This window comes from Meriones unguiculatus, chromosome 16, assembly GCF_030254825.1.
Source record: "Meriones unguiculatus strain TT.TT164.6M chromosome 16, Bangor_MerUng_6.1, whole genome shotgun sequence".
Taxonomy (NCBI): domain Eukaryota; kingdom Metazoa; phylum Chordata; class Mammalia; order Rodentia; family Muridae; genus Meriones; species Meriones unguiculatus.
In genome coordinates, this window is record NC_083363.1 from 58,471,862 (window position 1) to 58,491,002 (window position 19,141).

A 19,141-nucleotide genomic window follows, 5' to 3' on the forward strand; every position below is an offset into this window, starting at 1 on the left:
GTAGTCCCAGACAGGATCCAGACAAATGTTCCTCATCGGAGAGTGCCCAGGCTCCAGCAACTCTGGTCACAAGTGTGACTGTTCCTAGACACCAGAGTCTTCTGGTGCAAGAGTTGGCTCCTAGGCTCCTGTCAGAGGCGAGCCCAGCAGTGGCTGGCTCAGGCAGAGGCATCCATCTGGGCATGAGTCCTCAGGGCAGGGACTGAAGGAAGTCTCCTCAGCCACTGATGCTGAAAATAAGACTTTAATGTGCACATTGAAACCTCATATTAACAGTGGACAGAGGGAGCAAGGTGTGGGGAAAACAGGCCAACAACGAGAGCCCAGGAGAGTCCCAGGAAGCCAGAGCTGTGAAGACAAAGGCCCCAGGAGAGAGGAGATAGCTGGGCAGGTGTGGGAGCTCACGGTGGGGGCTGCCAGGGACTCAGAAGGCCCGCTTGCTAGGTGGTGGTGGTGGTGGCGGTCTAGCTTCAGGCCGGGCCTCCTCTGGCCTCCATTCTTTACCTTCCTGCTGGAGTCCAGAGCCTTGGGCCACTTGGCCCTTACCCTTCTAAATGTCTTTCCAAGGGCTGAAGTACTGGCCCTGTAAAGAAAGGAGGGCAACCTTAATGGCCTGGCCCCAGTACTGCCATCTATCCAGGGCCCCTGTATTAGTAACGTTCATTCAACATCTATCAGAGAGGCCTCCTTCATGCCAGGTGTTGTAAGACTATGACCCTCAGGCTCAGAGTCCACACACAGTAGGTCAACAGCCACTTGACTGTCATCTGCCTATGCTACATGGGAAGAAGATGGTGTTTGCACACTCAGCCAAGCTCCAATGGCTTCCTCTTCTTCTCACCAGAGGCCAGTGGATTCCAGTTCCTGGGGGCTGGGGCGAGGTCTGAGTTCCAGCTTTCTTTTTCTCAGGGATTTGTGAAATTTGAGCTCCAAGCCACAGCCTGTGGCTAGTGTGTCAGCATCAAGTCAGAGGTTAGAGGGAATTGTAAGGGAGGAGTCAGGGAGAGGCAAGCCAGAGCGAAGTCCAGCTGTCTCTATTAAGGGCTTGGGGGCTCAGGGCCAGCCCAGCAGGGCACTGCTTGTTGGAGGGGGGGGGGTGTCAGGAAGAGTGCAGATGGGGACTGCCTGTGTCAAGGATGGTGCTGGCCGTGAGCCCTGACTTGCACATTCCCTCAAGTTGCTTGCGTGAGGAGGAACTCTAGCTGGTTTGCTCATCTGCAAATCGGGTTTCCAACAATCCCTGCCTCACAAGGAGGGTTCTTCAGGGTCCTGTAGGAAAGGATCTCCATTCTGTAAACTTTACCTAGATGACCTGAGGCAATTCCAGGAATAGAGATGAGAGTGGGTACAGAAATGAGAGTGGGTGCTGGGGATGCAGAGGAACGACAGAGAACTTGTTCAGCATGAATGAGGCCCTAAGTTCAAGTACTGTCCCCCCAAAACAAACAAAACAAAAAACAGAGCAGCCTGGGAAATGCTCTTAATGCAGCAAGAAGCCAGCTGAGGTCCACAGGACGAGTGGACAGGAGGTGGACAGCTGTCGCCTCCGCTGCCCCTTCCTGGCTGTTCATGACAAACTGGTACTGCTCAGTTCTCCAGGGCCGCACACTCTGCTTTTGGTCATAAACAGGCCTCTCTCCGTTCCCCTCTGCATCCCCTCCAGGGGTCCGAGATTAAGAACGAAGGTCCCCTGGGACATCCCCACCCTTCACCACCCTGCCCACTCCACCCTCTCCCTTTGGAGTCCAGCAGCTGCTGCGGGGGCGGATGTGCGGCTGCATCTGCCAAGCCCCGCTCTGACTGACCACTTCCCTTTCCTCCTAGGTTTGGGGGATTATGGGACACCACCTGGGGCTGACAGTGGGTCAGCAGGTCCTGCCAGCGGATGTAGGTCTGAGTAGCTAGGTCCTTGAGCTTGGTCCGGTGCATGGCCTGGGGGCTCTCCCGGATATGGGTGCTGATATGGCGGTCCAACTGCATGCACAACAGCTGCAGCTCACCCTGAAGAGGAGGAGGAGGCATGACATAAACCAGGCACATTCTAGAGGCCAGGACAAGAAGGAGAACTAAGTCAGAAAGGGAGGAATATCTCTGAGTGACTGCTGGGAAGCTGAGGAGGGAAGAGCAGCTTCCAGGGGAGAGGTCAGCATCCCCTGGGAATGGCTCTTGGGACATGGTGGGAGGAAGAGGCCCTGGCCACCCTTGCCACTTATTTCTTGGGCTCCCACTCTGTAGTTCTGAGGGAAGGCTGGCTCCATCCTGGCTAATGTGGCCCCACATGGCTTGATGCAGTAGATACTACTATGCATTCAACCCTTTCCTGCTCCAGCAGCTTGGGAGACTCACCCACTGATCTGGAGTGATGTCCTGGCTACTGACCACCACCCCAGCCAGCGTCAGGAGGCTGTGGCACAGATAGCAGACCTGAGAAGAGAGATCACAACAAAGATGCTTTCCTAACTCATCCTGAGCCTGGCAGCTCCTTATTCTCAGTGCGTAGCAGCAGTGGCGGCAGCAGCTTCCGGGAGAGCATCTTCAAGGAGGGCCTGCATGAACAGAACTTAGCCTTACAGAGCTGTGACTGTCCCTGTGGCCTGTGCCCAGTAACCATGTTCCTTGTAATTAATGATTGCTCCCAAATGCCTTCCGAAAAAGAAAGAATCCTTGCTGCCCAGAAAGCCATACCACCCCAAGCCTTATTCTGGGACTTCAGACGCAAAAGCTGGGAGGGTCTGTGTACTCCACAGACTCTCTGCAAGACAACTCTGCAAGGCCTGTTTGCTGAGTCACCTACGCCTGTTGTCGGGGACCAAGGTGATACTATCCCCTGTGGCACCAGGAGCGCTGAGCCATAGTCCTGCCTTTTCAGCTCACCAGACGGTACCCAAGAAACAACTGCAAACTTCTTGTATGGATTAAGGAACCTCCCCAGAACCACTTCTGAAGGTACTCAACTTGGCACCACTTCTTGAGACCAAATCCATCCTGTGGAGAAATGCTATGTGGGTACCCAGCAAGCAGCACCTGCCTTGCTCAGGACACCAGCAGAACAGCCAAAGCCTCCAGGGAACCCGACTCCAGGGTTAGGCCAGGCCAGGTTGCAATGGGGCCTACACAGGGCAGGCCCAAAAGAAACAAAGTGAAGAATGGGCTGCAGGGGGGCTCCTCCCCCCACAGCAGCCACCTCCTCCCTGGGCCTCCGAGAGCTGGCCATCCCAGCTTTAAGCAGAGCCCCAGAGTCCTCTGTAGACACCTGTGTTCCGTAGGCTCTGGCTGGGGCACCTCAGCTGTGACTAAGAACTCCTCCTCAGAGCAATGAATGATTTGCTTAACAAATAGCAAATCTCAGCTTCCCGGTACACTAGAGGGAAAGGGTACTTCTGATTCTGGAGACTGTGGTGGGGGCCACAGAGAGGAAGTGACTAAAACGACAGGGTTTGAGGCACAAATGGCCCTATGGGGGCCAGAGGCAGCAGATGACAACACCAGACAAAGATCCTCAGGGCTGATGGAAGAGACAGGCAGGCGTGGGGAGGGGGCAGAGCTGAGCAGCTAGGCTGCGGGCAGGGCTGGACGAGGGGAAGGGAGGGAGTGGCCTGGGGACAGCGCCTGCAACAGAGAGTGTGACTGAAAGTTCCTGGGGAAAGCTGGTGATAGAAGGCAGCAGTATCTGACGTAAGCTGAACACACCAATATACACAGTCTTTCTGGGACAAAAGACTGCAAGATAGGCCTTTCATATTCCTTTTGCTGCACTCCATACAAAGTGGGAGGACTGTCTGTCAATGCGGGTTAGAGACTAACACTCAGGAACTTACATATGTAAAGCTGCATCCTCAGCCCACATCCTCCTTTCGCCCCACATTACCCCGCCCCTCTCTCTCACACACACACACAGTCAAAAATAATAAATTCCGAGGGTGTATGCATTTAGTTCCAGCATTCAGGAGGCAGAGGTGGGTAGATCTCTGTGAGTTTGAGGCCAGCCTGGCCTACATAGTGAGCTCTAGGCCATTCAGGGCTACACAGTGTGATCCTGTCTCAACAAACAAATACATACATGTAATAATAACAAAGAAAGAGAGATCATGAGGTTGAGAGCCATCAAGGTATTGGGTACTACAGGAAAGGAGTGAGGGAAGGAAAAGAAGGGGGGAAGGAATGATGTAATTATATTTTAATTTTAAAAACAAAAATATTTAAGTAAATTTTTTTTCTTTTTGGTTTTTCGAGACAGGGTTTCCCAGTGTAGCCCTGGCTGTCCTGGAACTCACTCGGGAGATCAGGCTGGACTCAAACTCACAGAAACCTGCCTGCCTCTGCCTCCTTAGGCCTGGGATTAAAGGCATGTGCCACCCCTGCTGGGGTAAATATCTTTTTTGAACAATTTAAAAAGGGCTCTTTCTGGCAACTGGGGATATAATTTATTTAGTACAGTGCTTGCCTAACATGCAGGAGGCCTCATGTTCAATTCCTGTACCATAAAACTGGGCCTGGTGTCACATGCCTGTAATCCCAATTTCTTAGAGGCAGGAGGATCGGAAGTTCAAAGCTAACCTTAGCTATACTGTGAGTTCAAGGATAGCCTGGAGTATCTGAGACCTTGTCTTTAAAAAAAAAAAAAATCTGTGTGTGATAGAATAGGATACAATTGATAGAATCAGAATACAAACTAAATTTGTTGAAGGGTTTTTAGCAAGACACTCTATTTTAACTGAGCCTAACTGGGTTTGGAGCAAGAGAGGAAACGACCCTGGCAAGAGCTGAGGCTCTTTTCTGACAAGGCAAAGCACTTGGCATGGAGCAAAGTGATGGTGGGAGGTGGCAGAGGATGCCAGAGAAAACCTCCAAGGGCCGTGGATCTTGGGGTGGGGTGGTGTCTAGGGAAGACTGGGAAGTAGCCTAAGGGTAAAGGCCTGTATGGCTACAGGGCAGGGATGGGTAGGATTTAGTGACCTCTCACCCCTAAGCCCTTTCTCTTGTAAATGCCTTTCTCTAGCACACCCCAGCCCCTCCTCAATATATTGTTCCGGCTCCTCCCAGAACAACTGTGGATGTTTTCGCCTGGTCTGGGCTGCAGGATGGACCTTCCCAGGTGGAAGCTCAGAGAACAGACTGCAGACTCCCAGGAACGCCCTGGAGGCAGACTGTGGAGAGGCTACCAGTGTATTACCCTGTGCACAGGGTTCATCGACTAAGGAAAAAAACAAGCAGCACAGCGCACAGCACAGTTTCACAATACAGTTCTCATACTGATTCCCATAACTTAATCTTTGAGGAAAACCCCAGATAAACTTTGTCGTCCCCCCCCCCCCCCCCCCGGCTTGGTGCAGGAAGGAGGGATAGGGTGTTTCTAAGCAGTTTCTCCAAAGGAAAAAATCCGAACGCACTGGGGCTTGGTATGTTTTCCCCTTGTGAGATGCTGACTTGAGGTGAGGCCTCAAAACTCTACCCATAACTCAGGGCAGGCAGATGTGGGGATCCTCTTCTAGAGTTGTTTTGTTTTGTTTTGTTTTTGGTTTGGTTTGGTTTGGGTTTTGTTTTTTTTTTTTTGAGGGGTGGAGTGGGGAAGGGCTTTGGCCTTGGAATATTGCTCAGTGGCAGAACCCTGGTCTAGCAAAGGTAAGGTTCTGAGTTCCATCCTTCGTCCCTCCAAAACAGAACAAGAGTATGGTGGCTCCTGCCTTTGATCCCAACATTTGAGAGGCAGAGAAGTCTGCATTCCAAGCCAACCTGTTCTACACAGGGAGAAGCTGTCTGAAAAAACAAAACACAACAAAACTCAGCTGTCCATATTACCCCAACACTGGGCACGTGACAGAGTTCAAGTTCAGCCTCCAGTACAAAACAAGCTTTAAGCAAGCCCGGGCTTTGTCTCAAGAAAACAAACCCAAAGCTGCTGATGGCGCATGCCTCCCAGCGCTTGGGAGGCAGAGGGAGAGGCAGGTGGATCTCTGTGAGTCTGAGGCCAGATTGCTCTACAGAGTGAGTTCCAGGATAGCCCTGCCAAGACTACACAGAGAAACCCTGTCTTGGAAAACAAAACAAAAAAGTAAAAAACAAAGCCAACTTGCAGTGTGGAATAGGCCATGCCCAGACTCTGCCTCCTACTTCCTCAGGATCCTGCTGGTGAAGGTCTCTTATGGAGGCAAAGAGTGGCCGGCTCCTCTGTGCCAGTCAGGGAAGCAAACTGTTAGCAGGAATGGGCTCTGGACCTGGAGCAGGCACAACCTGTGCCCCTTCTTCTAAAATGCCAGCGCCTGGGGGCCGAGGAGGGCTCTGGGTGGGGTGGGGAGCAGGCATGCTGGTCAGGCAAGGGGCCATCCCAGGAGGAGGAGGATGTAAGTGAAGTGGACAGCCAGAGTGGAGAGCCATATCTTCCTTTCTGTGACAGTGACCAACTTCTGAACTTAGCAAGCCTGTTCCTATCCTGGCTCACCACAGAGACCCAGCAGGAAATGCTGGCCAGAAGACAGGACGTGGGCTATGTAGCCTCTGCCAAACGCCCCTCTGCCCTTTCCCTCCACCTTTGGGGACATAAGCTTGCCTTTCCTTCAATCAAAGGGAGGGCTTTTCAGTGTGTGTGTGTGTGTGTGTGTGTGTGTGTGTGTGTGTGTGCATGTGTGTGTGTAGCTGGGGGTAGGCTCAGTATGGCTTTGGAGTCAGTCTTTTATGGTGGCGGGGCTGTAGTGTCCAGGCCTCACATCTTGGTAAGAGCAACAGGGCCCCAGCCAGCTCAGAAGCCCAGCCCCTCCTACATGAACATGAATCCAGGCTGGGAAACCAACAGTGGGAAAGAGATCCAGGAAATCTCAGCCAACGACTCAGAGAAGAGAGGCAGAGGGTGAAGAACAGAACGTGCCTGAACCCAATACTGACACGCCAAGGCAGTGCTGTCCCTGGGTCACACTGCCAGCAAGGCCTTTGCTTCCACTTCCTGGGTCTCTCCCCAGAGTCTGGTGGTGGGGCTCTTCCCAGAAGCTCGCTGTGGCATGCCTCATTCCTGCTTTCCCCTAAAACAGGACCCAGGGATGAAAGGATCCCAAGGCTCGTCACCCAGCAGGCCACAGGCAGGGAGCACCTCTGGTTCTGCTCCAGTTAGCTCTGGTCCGAGCAGTCCCCGCATCTCCTGGGTCACACAGAACTCACTTGCAAGTTTTTGTCAAATGAGACAGAAGGGAACAAGGGTGGACATTTCCCAGGAACTTCATCCATCAGGAAATCCCCTGCTAGCTGGTGCCAAGGGGGGTAGCTTGGGTGACTTTTGGCAAAGGGAGAAGGGAGTTCCCAGGAAGCCACTTTCTCTAACACAGCAGCATAGCTTCTCCCACCTCAGGTCATGACCAAGGATGTATCTTTCTTACCCTGGAGTCTTTAGCTGGAACCCTTTCCTCAGAGCCTGCTGGGCAGAAGATGACAATACACTTCCCATGGGCAGAAGGGCTCTGTGGAAACAGGGCCAGCCAGGCTCTAGGCAGCCGCTGGGGCCTGGGGAGACCCAAGGCTGCCTCAGGAACATGGGGAAGAGGATGAAGGCACAGGCGTGATCCTCTAAGCCACACTGCTGAAGCGCAGCGCTCACACCCGCACAGCAGCACCAAAATGCCAGGGCTTCGTCCTTTGTTTCTGCCTTTGACATCACAGGCCTTGGCTGGCAGCTACCCCGGGGGAACATGCTTTCAGCTCAGTCTCTAAGGTCTGGAGGCCCAGCCTAGCCTGACAACTGATCCCAGGAGATCCCTGCAGTAAGTGCCACCGCTGCCACACGGGGGTCCTCTCGGGGACTGGACAGGAGCACACTGGCTGAAGACGAGCTCTAGAACCCATCTAGTTTGGTAAAGACTGAAGCTTCACTGATCATTCTGTCACGTGCAGTGAGAGGTGGACTATGATTTGCCTTTTCAAACTTAAAGTTAAAATCAGTATTACGGCATCCAGACCCATTGGGACAAACAGAGAAGGCCTGGTGACTCTGCCTCAGCGTATGTGTAAGCTCAGGCTTGGCTAGATCCCCAACATGGCCAGTTGGGAGAGCTCTGGCAAGAAGCAGGTATCTGGGTCCTTCCCCTTCGTCAAGAAAGGCTCCGTGTGTGTGTGTGTGTGTGTGTCTGTGTGTCTGTGTGTGTGTCTGTGTGTGTGTGTGTGTGTGTGTGTGTCTGTGCGTGTTTAAACACATGGACTTGTGTACCCTCTGCAAACCAGGCTGACACTGCAGAAGCAAGCAGAGGTCCCTGGATGTTCTAGGAACAGGACATGAAGACCAGCCACTCCTTCTGGAGTTGGGCAGACAACAATATTTGTCATTAACCCTGAGTAGCTCGGAGGCAGGGCTTTCCACAGGCCAAAGTGAAGAGTTTCAGCTCAAGGGGAGAAGCTCTAACTGTCTCCAGAGTCCACCAAAGCACAGGATGTCATGTTTCTGAGCACACCAGATCTGAACACCGGCATGTCCCAGATCCTGGAGTCCTGGATCTGTAGGATGCCATTTCTTCCCTGTTCTGTGTGCAAACTGCACAAGCTACTCTCCTGGTCAGTGTAGCTCCAGTTCCAAGGTTATATTCCCTGACCTTGGCCTTCCCAGGCTCTAGACTAGCAAGCAAGCAGAGGGCGCCGAGAAAAGTTCTGTTCCAAAAGAAAAGCTGGCTTCCAGAGTGACTCTGCCCAGAACAGGGGATGGGTCACTCGTCCTAGCAAGTAGGAAATGATGAAGACACACGATTGACTGCTAGGAAATGAGACTGTGACATGATACCCCTTCCTAACCCAGAGTCCCTGAAGACCCAGGGTCAAGAGGACAGGCCGCAGACGTCACAAGCACAGCCTGCTAGGTTCACCACTGTGGAGGGCTAGGCAGGCCCTATTCGGGAAATGAAAGCGATGGGGCCATACGGGTTGGTGGAGCCTGAAAATGGAACAGGGATGAGGCCAAGTCAGGGTGACAGGACAGGCTGGCAGCATCTAGACAGCAACAGAACTTCTGGCTCAGCTGCTGGGAACAAGCACTGCAGAAATAATACAGACCACCCCCCAACAAACCAGTAAAGGAAAAGTTGCTGTCAGGACCCCAGCTGGGTCAGGAGGCAGGAGGCCTCTTGCCAGGGTGCTGGAGGATCGGAGAGGCCCAGGAGCCGGAGCCTGTTCCGACTTCCCAGAAAATGAGTTCTGAGACCCCAGGCCCTTCACAGTGGGATCCTCTTCTAAGTTCCACCTAACTTCTGAGAATGGATCCTGAGGGGCTCTTGCTTCTGCTCTGAGCACTGGGTGGGAGCTTTGGCACAGGAGGTGGGGGTGGGGTGGGGGCATAAGCAGGAAGGCTGGGGACATGTGCTGAAATGCTGCCATCTCAGACAGTGGACCAGGACTTGTCTCCTGAGGAGGAACCTCAGGGCTCTATGTGCAGATCCTTGGGAGAGTGATCCCACCCTGTCCACCCTTCCTCTCTGGCTTCCTGTAGGGGTGGGGGAGGGGCAAGTAAGATGACAGACACTAACAGCAGGTAGCTCTTCCTGCTTCTCCAGCTGGAACCAGAGACCCTGATCCCATGGGGATCCGGGCAGAAAAACTAGCTGCGCCTGGAGCCCAGAATCTCTGGCCACTGGAGTCTGTGTGACCGTGTGTGTCCCGGCTTACACATGAGCATGCATGTCAGCATGTGGGCCTGAAGGCATCTGTGGGGATCTGGAGCACTGCAAGGAGTACCTAGAGCTGGGCACCTGCAAAGAGCTGGACTCTCTCAAAGCCCGTGACAGAACAGGGCATGCTGTACAGCCCAATGTTTCTAGGTGCCTAGGACGTACCCTTCCTTTGTAAGAGTGGCCCAGCTTCCTGTCCCCTACATTGAGGGCAAACTGTTCCATGGTGGTGTCTACAAGAGTTGACTCCAGCAGAAGACACATGACCTGGACCAGTCAATCATGGTCCATGCCAAGCTAGTGAGACTTGACTCTGGGACAGAAGCTCTTTCTTTACCCCTGGCCAGGGTGGCTAAGGAAAGGAGGTCAACCTAGGGTTTCACACAGGCCTCTCTGGGAATGCACCATTGGACAGAGCCAAGCACCAGGGAAAGCGACATTAGGGTTTTGTGACACGGTATGTGTAACCCTGGGCTCAGGTAAATCTAAGGTCATCCCATGGTGATCAGGAACTATAGTTCCATCTAAAGAGGTGCAGTGAAGACAAGAGGAAAGGGACAGAATGTGTGAAAAGGTGGGGAGCAGCCAGCAGCTGAGAAGTCTGTGAACTTTGTCCCCACTCCTTCCTAGTCAGTCAGGGCCGAGCTGCTTAGATGCAGCACTTAGAGAGTGCTCCCACATCCACTCCGGGCTCATTCAGACCTGGAGAAGAGAAGCAGCAGCAGCTAGGCAGGGTGCAGGGCTGAAGAAAGGCTCCCTGGCATGGCTCAGGTCATCCGGAAGCCTGGGTCAGTAGAAGCCTGGGGATGAGCTGGACCCAGCCTCACAGGCGTCTCTGTTTAAGTTCCTGAGGGAGCGCACAGGCTGTGGGCTTTGTGAACTGTTATCAACCCCCAGGATTCAACAGACAGGGGTAGAAGATGGGAAGAGGCAGGGCGAAGGCCATCAGCATGCAGGGTGCTAAGGTCTGCTCTTCAGAGCAGACAGAGGCTTCGGGCGGCAAAGCCGGAATAGGACATTGGTAGGTCTGAATGGGAGGACAATCTTCAAGAGTGCACAGTGTGACGAAGGAGCCCCACAAGAGCAGCAGGATCAGTCACCTGCCCACGGAAAGAGACCCTAATGGTCCTCCAGAGCACTGCGCTGGCTGGGGTGAAAGAGAGAGCAGACCAACCCTCCACCTGGCTGAGCTTGAATAAAAGCTCCCTGGGGCCCCGCCCTGCCTCCTGGGCTTAACCCTGTCACTGCAAGCCTTGCTCAAGTTCTTGCAAAGAAGCCAGATTTCTGGGAACCCAGCAAAGCTGGCCTGGGCCTGGGCCCCGGTCTACAGGTTCCTAGACTTGCATGTAGCTCAACAAGGCCTCTTCACAGTCAGTCTCTCAGAGGCCCCAGATCTGAGACAAAGTCCAGCTGCTGCTCTTCATTTTGGAGGAAGGAAGATGGAACAAAGCACAAGGCAGCCAGGGAAGAACTCGGGAGTCTCCATGTCTACTTTCCACTCCCCAGATTCAGCCTCCTGGTTCTCCTGACCTTGTCCTGACCCAAGTTGGCAGCACTGTCTGTGGAGGCTAAGTAGTGCATGCGCAGGTGAGAAGGTGGCAAGGGGAGAGGCTCCAGGGTCCGACTGTCTTTGAAGATGACACAGGCTCAAGCCAAGCCCAAGAGAATACATGTCTCTTTGTTGGGGTTGGAAGTATTAGCAAGAGAGGCCAGAGGCAAGCACAGAGATGCCAGAGGGCAGCTGACCCTGTCCTGTCTCTGCAGTGAGAGCTGGCCTCTCCCCACTACCACCGCCCATTATGGCAGTTCTTGGCAGGGTCAGCCAGCACAGGGTCAGACAGCTGCAGTCTATAGTTGCAGCAGAAGAAGCAGCAAAACTTGTTCACCAAGTCTCTCAACACACCTGGCACACCGCAAGGGTTTACAGGAGCTGTACACAGGGCACTCACACACAAACACACGGCAGGCCCACGCCCTCTGCACAGGCCGGGCAGACACACACCTCTGCAGAGTGGAGCCTATCTCAGCATCACTCAACTCAAGAGCACACCCACAAAGTCATTCCTCCACAAACACGGCTCCTCCACAAACAGGCTTTCCCCAGGCCTCTGCAGCACAGGGGCCAGGCACCCTGAGAGTGAACCTTAGCACGAGTGAGTGCGCCTGCAGCAGGCTGGCCAATGCCTTCCTCACTGTCATCCTTGGAAGGCATCCACTGTCAGGCTGGGAGGAGGCACACGCGTGGAGGTGGGGGAGCAGGCGCCCACTGCCAAGTTGGCTTCCGTAGTCCTAGTTTTCATTCCACAATGGGAGGCAGTTTAACTTCTTCCAATCTACCCAACCAGAGAGACACTCCCATCCAGCCATCAAAAGTCTGGTTCCCCACACCTTGCACATCTCTGAGCGGGGAAACCCCCATCAATATGGCATCTGAGATATGGTGTAACTCAGCAGCAAGCATGTTCTTAGCAAGTGACAGGGCATCACCATCCTCAGAAATATCAGGAAAAAGTGCAGGTATATATATTTACATATGTGTACACACATACATACATACACACGTGTCTACACATTTATGCATAATAAATGTATATACATGTATCAACAGACATGGGAGAAGAAGCAAAAATTACTTAGAAATTGTGGTTAAACAGGAACAAGAAACATAACGGCAGATTTAACAAGACCAAAACATCAGCCACCTCCGTAAAAGTGAGTGGGTCCCCATTCTGAGACTGGCTACAATGTAACTAGGCCAAATCTGTCCACATGCAGATAACACACTGTGGAAAGTAAATGCCCCGGGAAACCCTGGTTCTAGGTTGGAGGGCTGACACAGTACACCGGAGGAGAAAACAGGCAAGTTATGCAATGTTTGTCTGCCTGCACCAGAAGACCAGTCTCACAGGGGCTTGGGAAGAAGCAGAATCGTCCCAGAGCTGAAGGAAGCCCTAGGAGGCCAGCATGCGTGGTACTATAGTCTCCTCTGTGTAAACATGCCGTCCCCCACCTGGCCCTGACATGCAGGATGCCTGCCTATTGCTAGGAGGTGCTGGCCCCAAGCATCTTCTCATCCAGATGTTATTCTACTCTGGGTAAGCTCAAACCAGGCAAGCCCAGGGCAGAGACAGCCATCAAGGAGATCAGCACGACAGATAAATACTTTGAAATGGGGTCTTGTTATGTTGTCCAGGCTGGAACTGAATTTGTGGGCTTGAAGAACGAATCTCCCTGCTTCGGTTTCTTGAGCAGCCTGGGCTACAGGTGCTAGTACTGAGCTCAGCACTTTAACATGCTCAAAGTACTCTGCTCTTCTAAAGTTCCTTCTCCTTTTTGGTGCAGAGGATTGAACACGGGGCCTCACTCAGGCTAGGTAAGCATGCTACTACTGACTTAGACTCCAGCCCTCCATAGAAAGACTTGTTTTCCAAGGATATTTTTGTATGTGCTAATAGCATGCTAAGTGACTTTGACTCTGCTGGGACAAACAGCCTGCTTGGGAACCCGGCCTGCCCCTGCCTCCAGTCCAGCTCTCTCCTCCTCCCTGCCCCCACAGAGTGGAAGCCGGAGGAGCAGTTGCTTCTTTTGTTAAAGCACTTGGTGGTTAGCTTTCCCAGGCAGGAACCTCACTAACTTATAATTACCAACAATGCCCTGTGATTGGTTCTCTCATTACCCAAGGTAATACTTCTGAAGTCCAGGGTTCCATAAATGCTTGTGGTCTTAATGATACAAGGATATTAAGAGAGCAGGGGGCTGCCCCTGGTTAAAGGCAGTGCAGAGGGAGGGCAGTTTCAAAAACGGGGGCAAGAGAGCAGATAGCCAGAGAATACAAAGGAAGAGAGGGATGGAATACATTCATTTTTCCAATTTTTCATTTAATGGCAAAAAACATGCAATGCAGAGATACACAGCTGTGCCCACAATCCAGCTGGACAGCCAGACGTGCAAAGGGACAACAGCAGAGCCACGCTGTGCCCTAATCTTTTCCTTGGGCGAGGGAGGGGGGTTAGTGAGCCTGAAGCAGAGCAGGGAGGTGGGGAGAGCAGAAGAAGAGCCTGCAGACTGTTTATTTGCAGGGTTGGAGGAGGGCTATGACCCTGCAGTTTAGGCCAGGAAATCTCCCAGACAGACAGGAGTGCTTTTAGCGTGGGATAGGCAGAAGCTCGGCATGGCAGCCTCAGAGAAGCCATCTCCTTCATGCATGATCACCTCCAAGTGACCTGAACTCTGGCCTCAGTTTCCCCATTGCACTCAAGAAGCAAAACAGCAAAGACTTTGAGCTCTGGGGATGAAAGGCTGCCCCATCCCAGACCACCACTCCCTGTAAAACAGGGCGGATGACGCCGCTGCTCATTTTGGCTGGTGAGTAGCCCCATCACATCTTTGAAGATGAAACATGCTCAGGCCTAATGAGGAGTCAGTTGGCTGAGGCGGTGTGGGACCCAGTCACCTGCCTGGCCCGGCCCCTCCCAGCCACAACACTCAGCCCAGGGCACTGGACTGGAATCACTTCACACTTCTCTCTACCCTCCAATCCACAAGTCCCTGCACCTCCCCCCGTCACCCTCCCCCACCGCCATCCCTTCCCCTGCTTGCCTCTGCCCTTAGCTACTTCAAGGGGAAGGGGAACCCGGAGGCTCTGCATGGTCTTGGCTGCAGCACTGCAGGGGTTCTGGGAGCTGCCCTTGTCCTACCTGCCTTTACTATTGTCCCCAACAAAACACTCTTGGCTGTCGGGGGCCCTAAGCTGCTCTTCCCCAGCTTCAAGGCAAACTGATGATTTCTAATACGGGAGCTCTGCAGGAAGCCTTCAGAATTAAGGATTCCTCAGCTTGTGTACCTTCCCCCCGAGTGAGCACTGCACAGATACCTTCTGCCACTGCTACCAGCAGGTCAGAAATCGTGAGCCCAGTGGAAGCCCGGGGCCCTGTAGGAGCCACACCCCCGCTGGCTGCAGCCTGGCCTACGAGGCTCCTTCCTAGAGGCCACACAGTCTCCACTCAGCCAGCCCAGACAGCAGCCTCGCCTTCCTTTGCCTATACTCCTCGTTACCCCTAGGCCTCCAGTATCCAGCTACGACAGACTGCCCACCCAAGGGCTGACCACAACTCCTGTGTCACCCATCCTGTTCCTTGGGAAATGCCTGACAGAGGAAAAGGGATGTGCAGATGGCACCTGCCTCCCTGGGAACCTGCAGCCCTTGCAAAAGCAAGGGATCCCAAGGCAAGGGCGACGCTCCCTGCATGCCCTGGACGGGGAGCATGCACCTAGGGATTATCCTATCTTCTTCATGGTTCATTTGTGTTCATTAGGTAATTAATTCGCTTATCTGATTTTCAGAAGGATGCCCGTGGCTGGACTGTTGTATTGTTAGCATTCAGCCTCAGGAGAGAGATCTCTGAACCCTGCCTTCCTGATTAGAAGATCCCTATCTCTAGTCTTCATCCTGAGTCTCTCCTCATAGAAGAGCCTGAGGAGATCCACCTAGAAGCCCTACACCCACCTTGGTCCCACTCTGACACCAACACCAGGGATGTACAGGCCTCTGTTGTTACTAACACGTAACCTGCCAAAAGGGTACCTCACTGCCTTTGATTCACACCAAAGTTTGGCTTTCAGGAAAGCTGGCCAACGCTTGGAAGAACTGAGGGACGGTCAAAGGCTAAGCCATTGTCAAAATTAGTGGGATTAGACAGAGAGGCTGGGCAAAGCTCTGTGGGTGCCTAGGCCCACAGCCTCACCTGCGCCTACACGCACAGGTGGGCACAGGTGCTAATTAAGGGCTCTGGAGGGATACTCAGCACCTCCTCCCCACACAGAAGGCAGCCTCTGGCCTCTGGCCTTGAGTGGCTTGTGGTTCTGGAAGGACTAGCAGCCACAGGTCCCGAAGGCTATACAATGGGGACAACTCCACCCTCCCCGCTAACTGGGGTAGCAGGTTGTTGGTGAAGACAGGCAGGGGCTGGCATGCTCACCTTGTGGTCTAGCTCAGCACTGGCCTTTGGCTGTTGCCCTGGACAGGATGGCAAGGTCTCAGCGCCCAGACACTGCCTGAGGGATGACGGCCTCATGAGGCTGAGAAGCTGGCTGAGCAAGGACAGCTGGGGAGGAGAAAGGAGATTTCGGCTGAGTGTGTGCACAAGTGCTCGGGAGCCACCATCACCTGTGACAGAGGGTCACAGCCCCAGTGTCCAGGACCTGAATCCACCTCTCATTATGAGCTCTGTGACCTCTTAGACCTTGAGTATTTTATCCCCAAAATGGTCCACACCCCTTCTTCCGAGCACACTCCCATGCATGGGCATGAGTGCACACCTACCCGACCACCCAGACACAGACATGCATGCACACACGAGCACACACGAGCACACACGAGCACACACACAGTACCTAGCACACGGTGAACATCCCTTAACTTCATGAATTAGGAAGCTCTCCTGAGGCTTAAGGGTTTACTCTAATTCCCTGGAAAAGCAAGAGTAAGGAGAGTCCCTCAGCCATCTGAGCTGCCCTTCAGCCAGCAACACTCTCCCCTGCATCTCTCTCTTGTCACTTAGTTTGTTGCTGTGACATGTTCCATCTCCAGGAAGAGGACCATGTGACCTCAGCTATGCCTGTCTACCCTGTGAGCCATGACCACAACTGCTCTGCCTGCCTGTCCCTAACTCCTTTTCATCTGAACCATACTCCTTTCCTTCCCAGGAATTCCAAATACTGGACCTTCTAAGCCATTAAGAATTAGAAGAGTGTCCCCACCATGAAGCTGCCCACATGTCAGCAGCAGCATTTGTGTGTTTGAAATAAGGTCCCCCCTTTTGTCCGGGGCCTAACCCCTGTGCCCCGGTCCAGTCTGCCTTCTGAGTGCTGGGATCACAAGCATGCACCACTAGGCCTATCATTCCTTTCTTTCTTTTTTTAAATTATTATATGTTCTGGAGACTGAACTCAGGCCGCAAGCTTGGTGGCCAAATGCCTCTACAGTGATGAGCCAGTTCACTAGCACATTTTATTTTTAAAGAGGGTCCTGCCTGCCATGGCTCTTGTCTGGACTGGAGCTTCCTATGTAGACTAGGCTGGCCTCAAAACATCTAGCAATCTTCCTACCTCTGCCTTTTGAGTACCGGGATGTGTGCCTGGCCCAGCCCTCTTTTCCTTTTCCTAAAACACTGTACTATTTTCTTGTCTAACAAAATGATCAATAATTATTTCTCATCCAATATCTCTGTTCAGTTTTCTGAACCTCAGAAACATGCTTTCAGTTGGTCTGTTTACACGGAGAGTCCCCATAAGGTCTACACAGGGATTTGGTCATGTGTTAATCTACCAGGCACTCCACCTCCTGTTTAGCTTTGAATAAACTGCCCAACCCCTCTGAACGAAGCCCCTCCCCCTTGTCACCCTAAACATGGATTTGGGCAGTCTAGACAGGGCACCAGCAAGGACTGCCCAGAGCTGGGGTATGGCTGGGTAGAGGCAGGCCTAGCCCCGCTAAGTCATCCACGCGCAAACCAAGGGAAGGGGGAGGATGCGGATGAAGGGGCACGGCACGGCAGTTCAAGAGGACCGGCTCCTTAGATCTAGCAGGTGCAGCGTGGCCACAGCAAGAGGCTGAGCCCCCAGCCTGCGCCCTGCTTGCGCCCAGCAGGGTGGCGCACTCCACCTGGCTTCCTCCTGTGACTCACCCCCTAGCACCTGCTCAGCACTTCAGCTGCCCTCAACCTCAGAAGCCCTGGAGAGCAGCTGGGCAGGGGGGAGGCGGGTGAGGGGCTAGGAGTCAGCCTGGCTTTGGCTCCTGGAAGGAGGCCAGTCCTTCTCTACAAAGTGGAAGAAGGCAGGGAAACAGAGGGAATGGTCTGGGCAGAGATGGGTTCCATCTGGGGCGGCGCCGAGGCACTGCCTTGCACCAGTCTGGGGATAATTTTCAAAACAGCCCTGGCCTTTAGCTCGCTGGAGCTCACAGCTGTGCAAGCACAGGGCTGCCCCACCCTGCCTCCAAGTCCGCAACTCCCAGGGTGACTGAGGGCCCACCTCAGCAGAGCCAGGACCCTCCCTGCTCTAAGCCGGGGGCAGGGCTGGCAGGGAAAGTGCAGACCCAGCTCACTGCTCACGCTGGGTTTTTCCTCTCGCTCCGGGAAAGCAGGCTGGTGGTGCCTCAGTACACTCTTGCAATCTGGACTCAGATTCCCTTTTGTTTCTCGCATGGCCCTGCCCCCACATACTACCCTCCCTCCTGGATTAGGTCGTAAAGGTCCTCTAGATAAAGAGTCCGGACCGGACCAGCACTATCCACCCCCACCCCTACCTCCACTGCTGATCGCCAACTCAGCAAACACTCAGCCCCATTAGAGCAGGCACCTCAGGGCAAGAAGTGATGATCACCCAGAAGGACAGGCCTCCACTGGCCTTGCCAGTCTCCTGGCAGGAAGAGGCAGAAGAGATCCTGGCAAAGCAACTGTCTCCACAGCATGTGGCTCCTGCTCTCAGATCCTGGCAGCGGCTCCAGTTTGTACCGGAAAGGCGGCTGTGAAGCGCTAGGAAGTTCCAAGTGACCTGCTGCTGTTCTCTGAGCCTGGGCCCTCGCGGGGCTTCTGAGGAGGGTACCGCCTAACTGCCTTCTCCCGGTACCCAGTCCACTGTCACATCTAACTCACACCTACACCACCTGGGCTTACCACTCTTGCCAGCCCCCTACCCTGCACGTCTGTTCCCTAGAGCATCACCTACCCTCTCCCGGACACAGACCTCACTTGCTCTGTGCACTGGCTTCCTATCAGCCCCTCCCTGGCTAGGAGGCCAGCACTGTCTCCTGCAGTGTCCACAGGCCAAGCACATGCCTGGCACATGGCTGGTGTTTATTAAGTATTCATTAGGCAAATGAATGGCTAAACAGCAGGTTAGGGCTTTAGTTAACCATTTCCTAGGAGATTCAAACTTTTGTTTGCCCTTGCTTTCCAAATTTCAAGACCTAAGTTGAGGCTGGATGTGGTGGCACACATTTTAATTCCAGCACTTGAGAGGCAGGAGGGCAGACCTCTGACTTTGAGGGCAGCCTCGTCTACAGAGCAAGTTCCAGGACAGCCAGGACTACATTGAGAAATCCTGTCTCAAAAAAAGACAAAGACATTTTACCAAAGTGGTTTGCTACCAGACATGACAATACTTGTACGCCTAGGGCTTGTAAAGCAGATGCAGGAGGACCTCAAGTTCAAGACCAAAGGGCTTCAGAGCAAGTTTCCAAGCAGTGGGTGGATGTGGACAGGAGGGCTCAGAGGGTGAAGATGCCTGCTGCCCAGCCTGAGTACCTCAGTTTGGTCCCTGGAACCAGCACTGTGGAAGGAGAAAACAGGACGGACTCCTGCAAGCTGCCCTCTGGACACTGAGGTGTGTGCACACACAATAAATAAATGTGTATTTAAAAAATGGTTTGCCTTGTTTCTGTGTTGCAAGAGGCTGGTGTAAGGAACAAAGCCCTGGTTTCCTCCCAAACCTGTTCCGCCTGCATCGTG

The 19,141-nt window shown here is 53.4% G+C and overlaps 1 protein-coding gene across 5 annotated transcripts in view; it reads right to left on the minus strand.

Moving 5' to 3' along the window:
• Window positions 1–225: 225 nt before the first annotated feature.
• Window positions 226–19,141, minus strand: part of Fam178b (family with sequence similarity 178 member B) — a 97,964-nt gene continuing 79,048 nt past the window's right edge. For 3 of the 5 annotated variants that reach the window (XM_021631610.2, XM_021631608.2, XM_060369864.1), the window contains 4 exons: window positions 15,611–15,736; window positions 2,347–2,424; window positions 1,849–2,001; window positions 226–583 (listed from right to left, as the gene is read on the minus strand). In XM_021631610.2, the coding sequence (XP_021487285.1) occupies window positions 551–583; window positions 1,849–2,001; window positions 2,347–2,424; window positions 15,611–15,736 (390 nt within the window). In that variant the 3' untranslated portion in view covers window positions 226–550. Of the gene's footprint in view, window positions 584–1,848; window positions 2,002–2,346; window positions 2,425–15,610; window positions 15,737–17,937; window positions 18,124–19,141 lie in introns of those variants that run through there. The other 2 variants (XM_060369866.1, XM_060369865.1) reach the window with 2 other exon arrangements.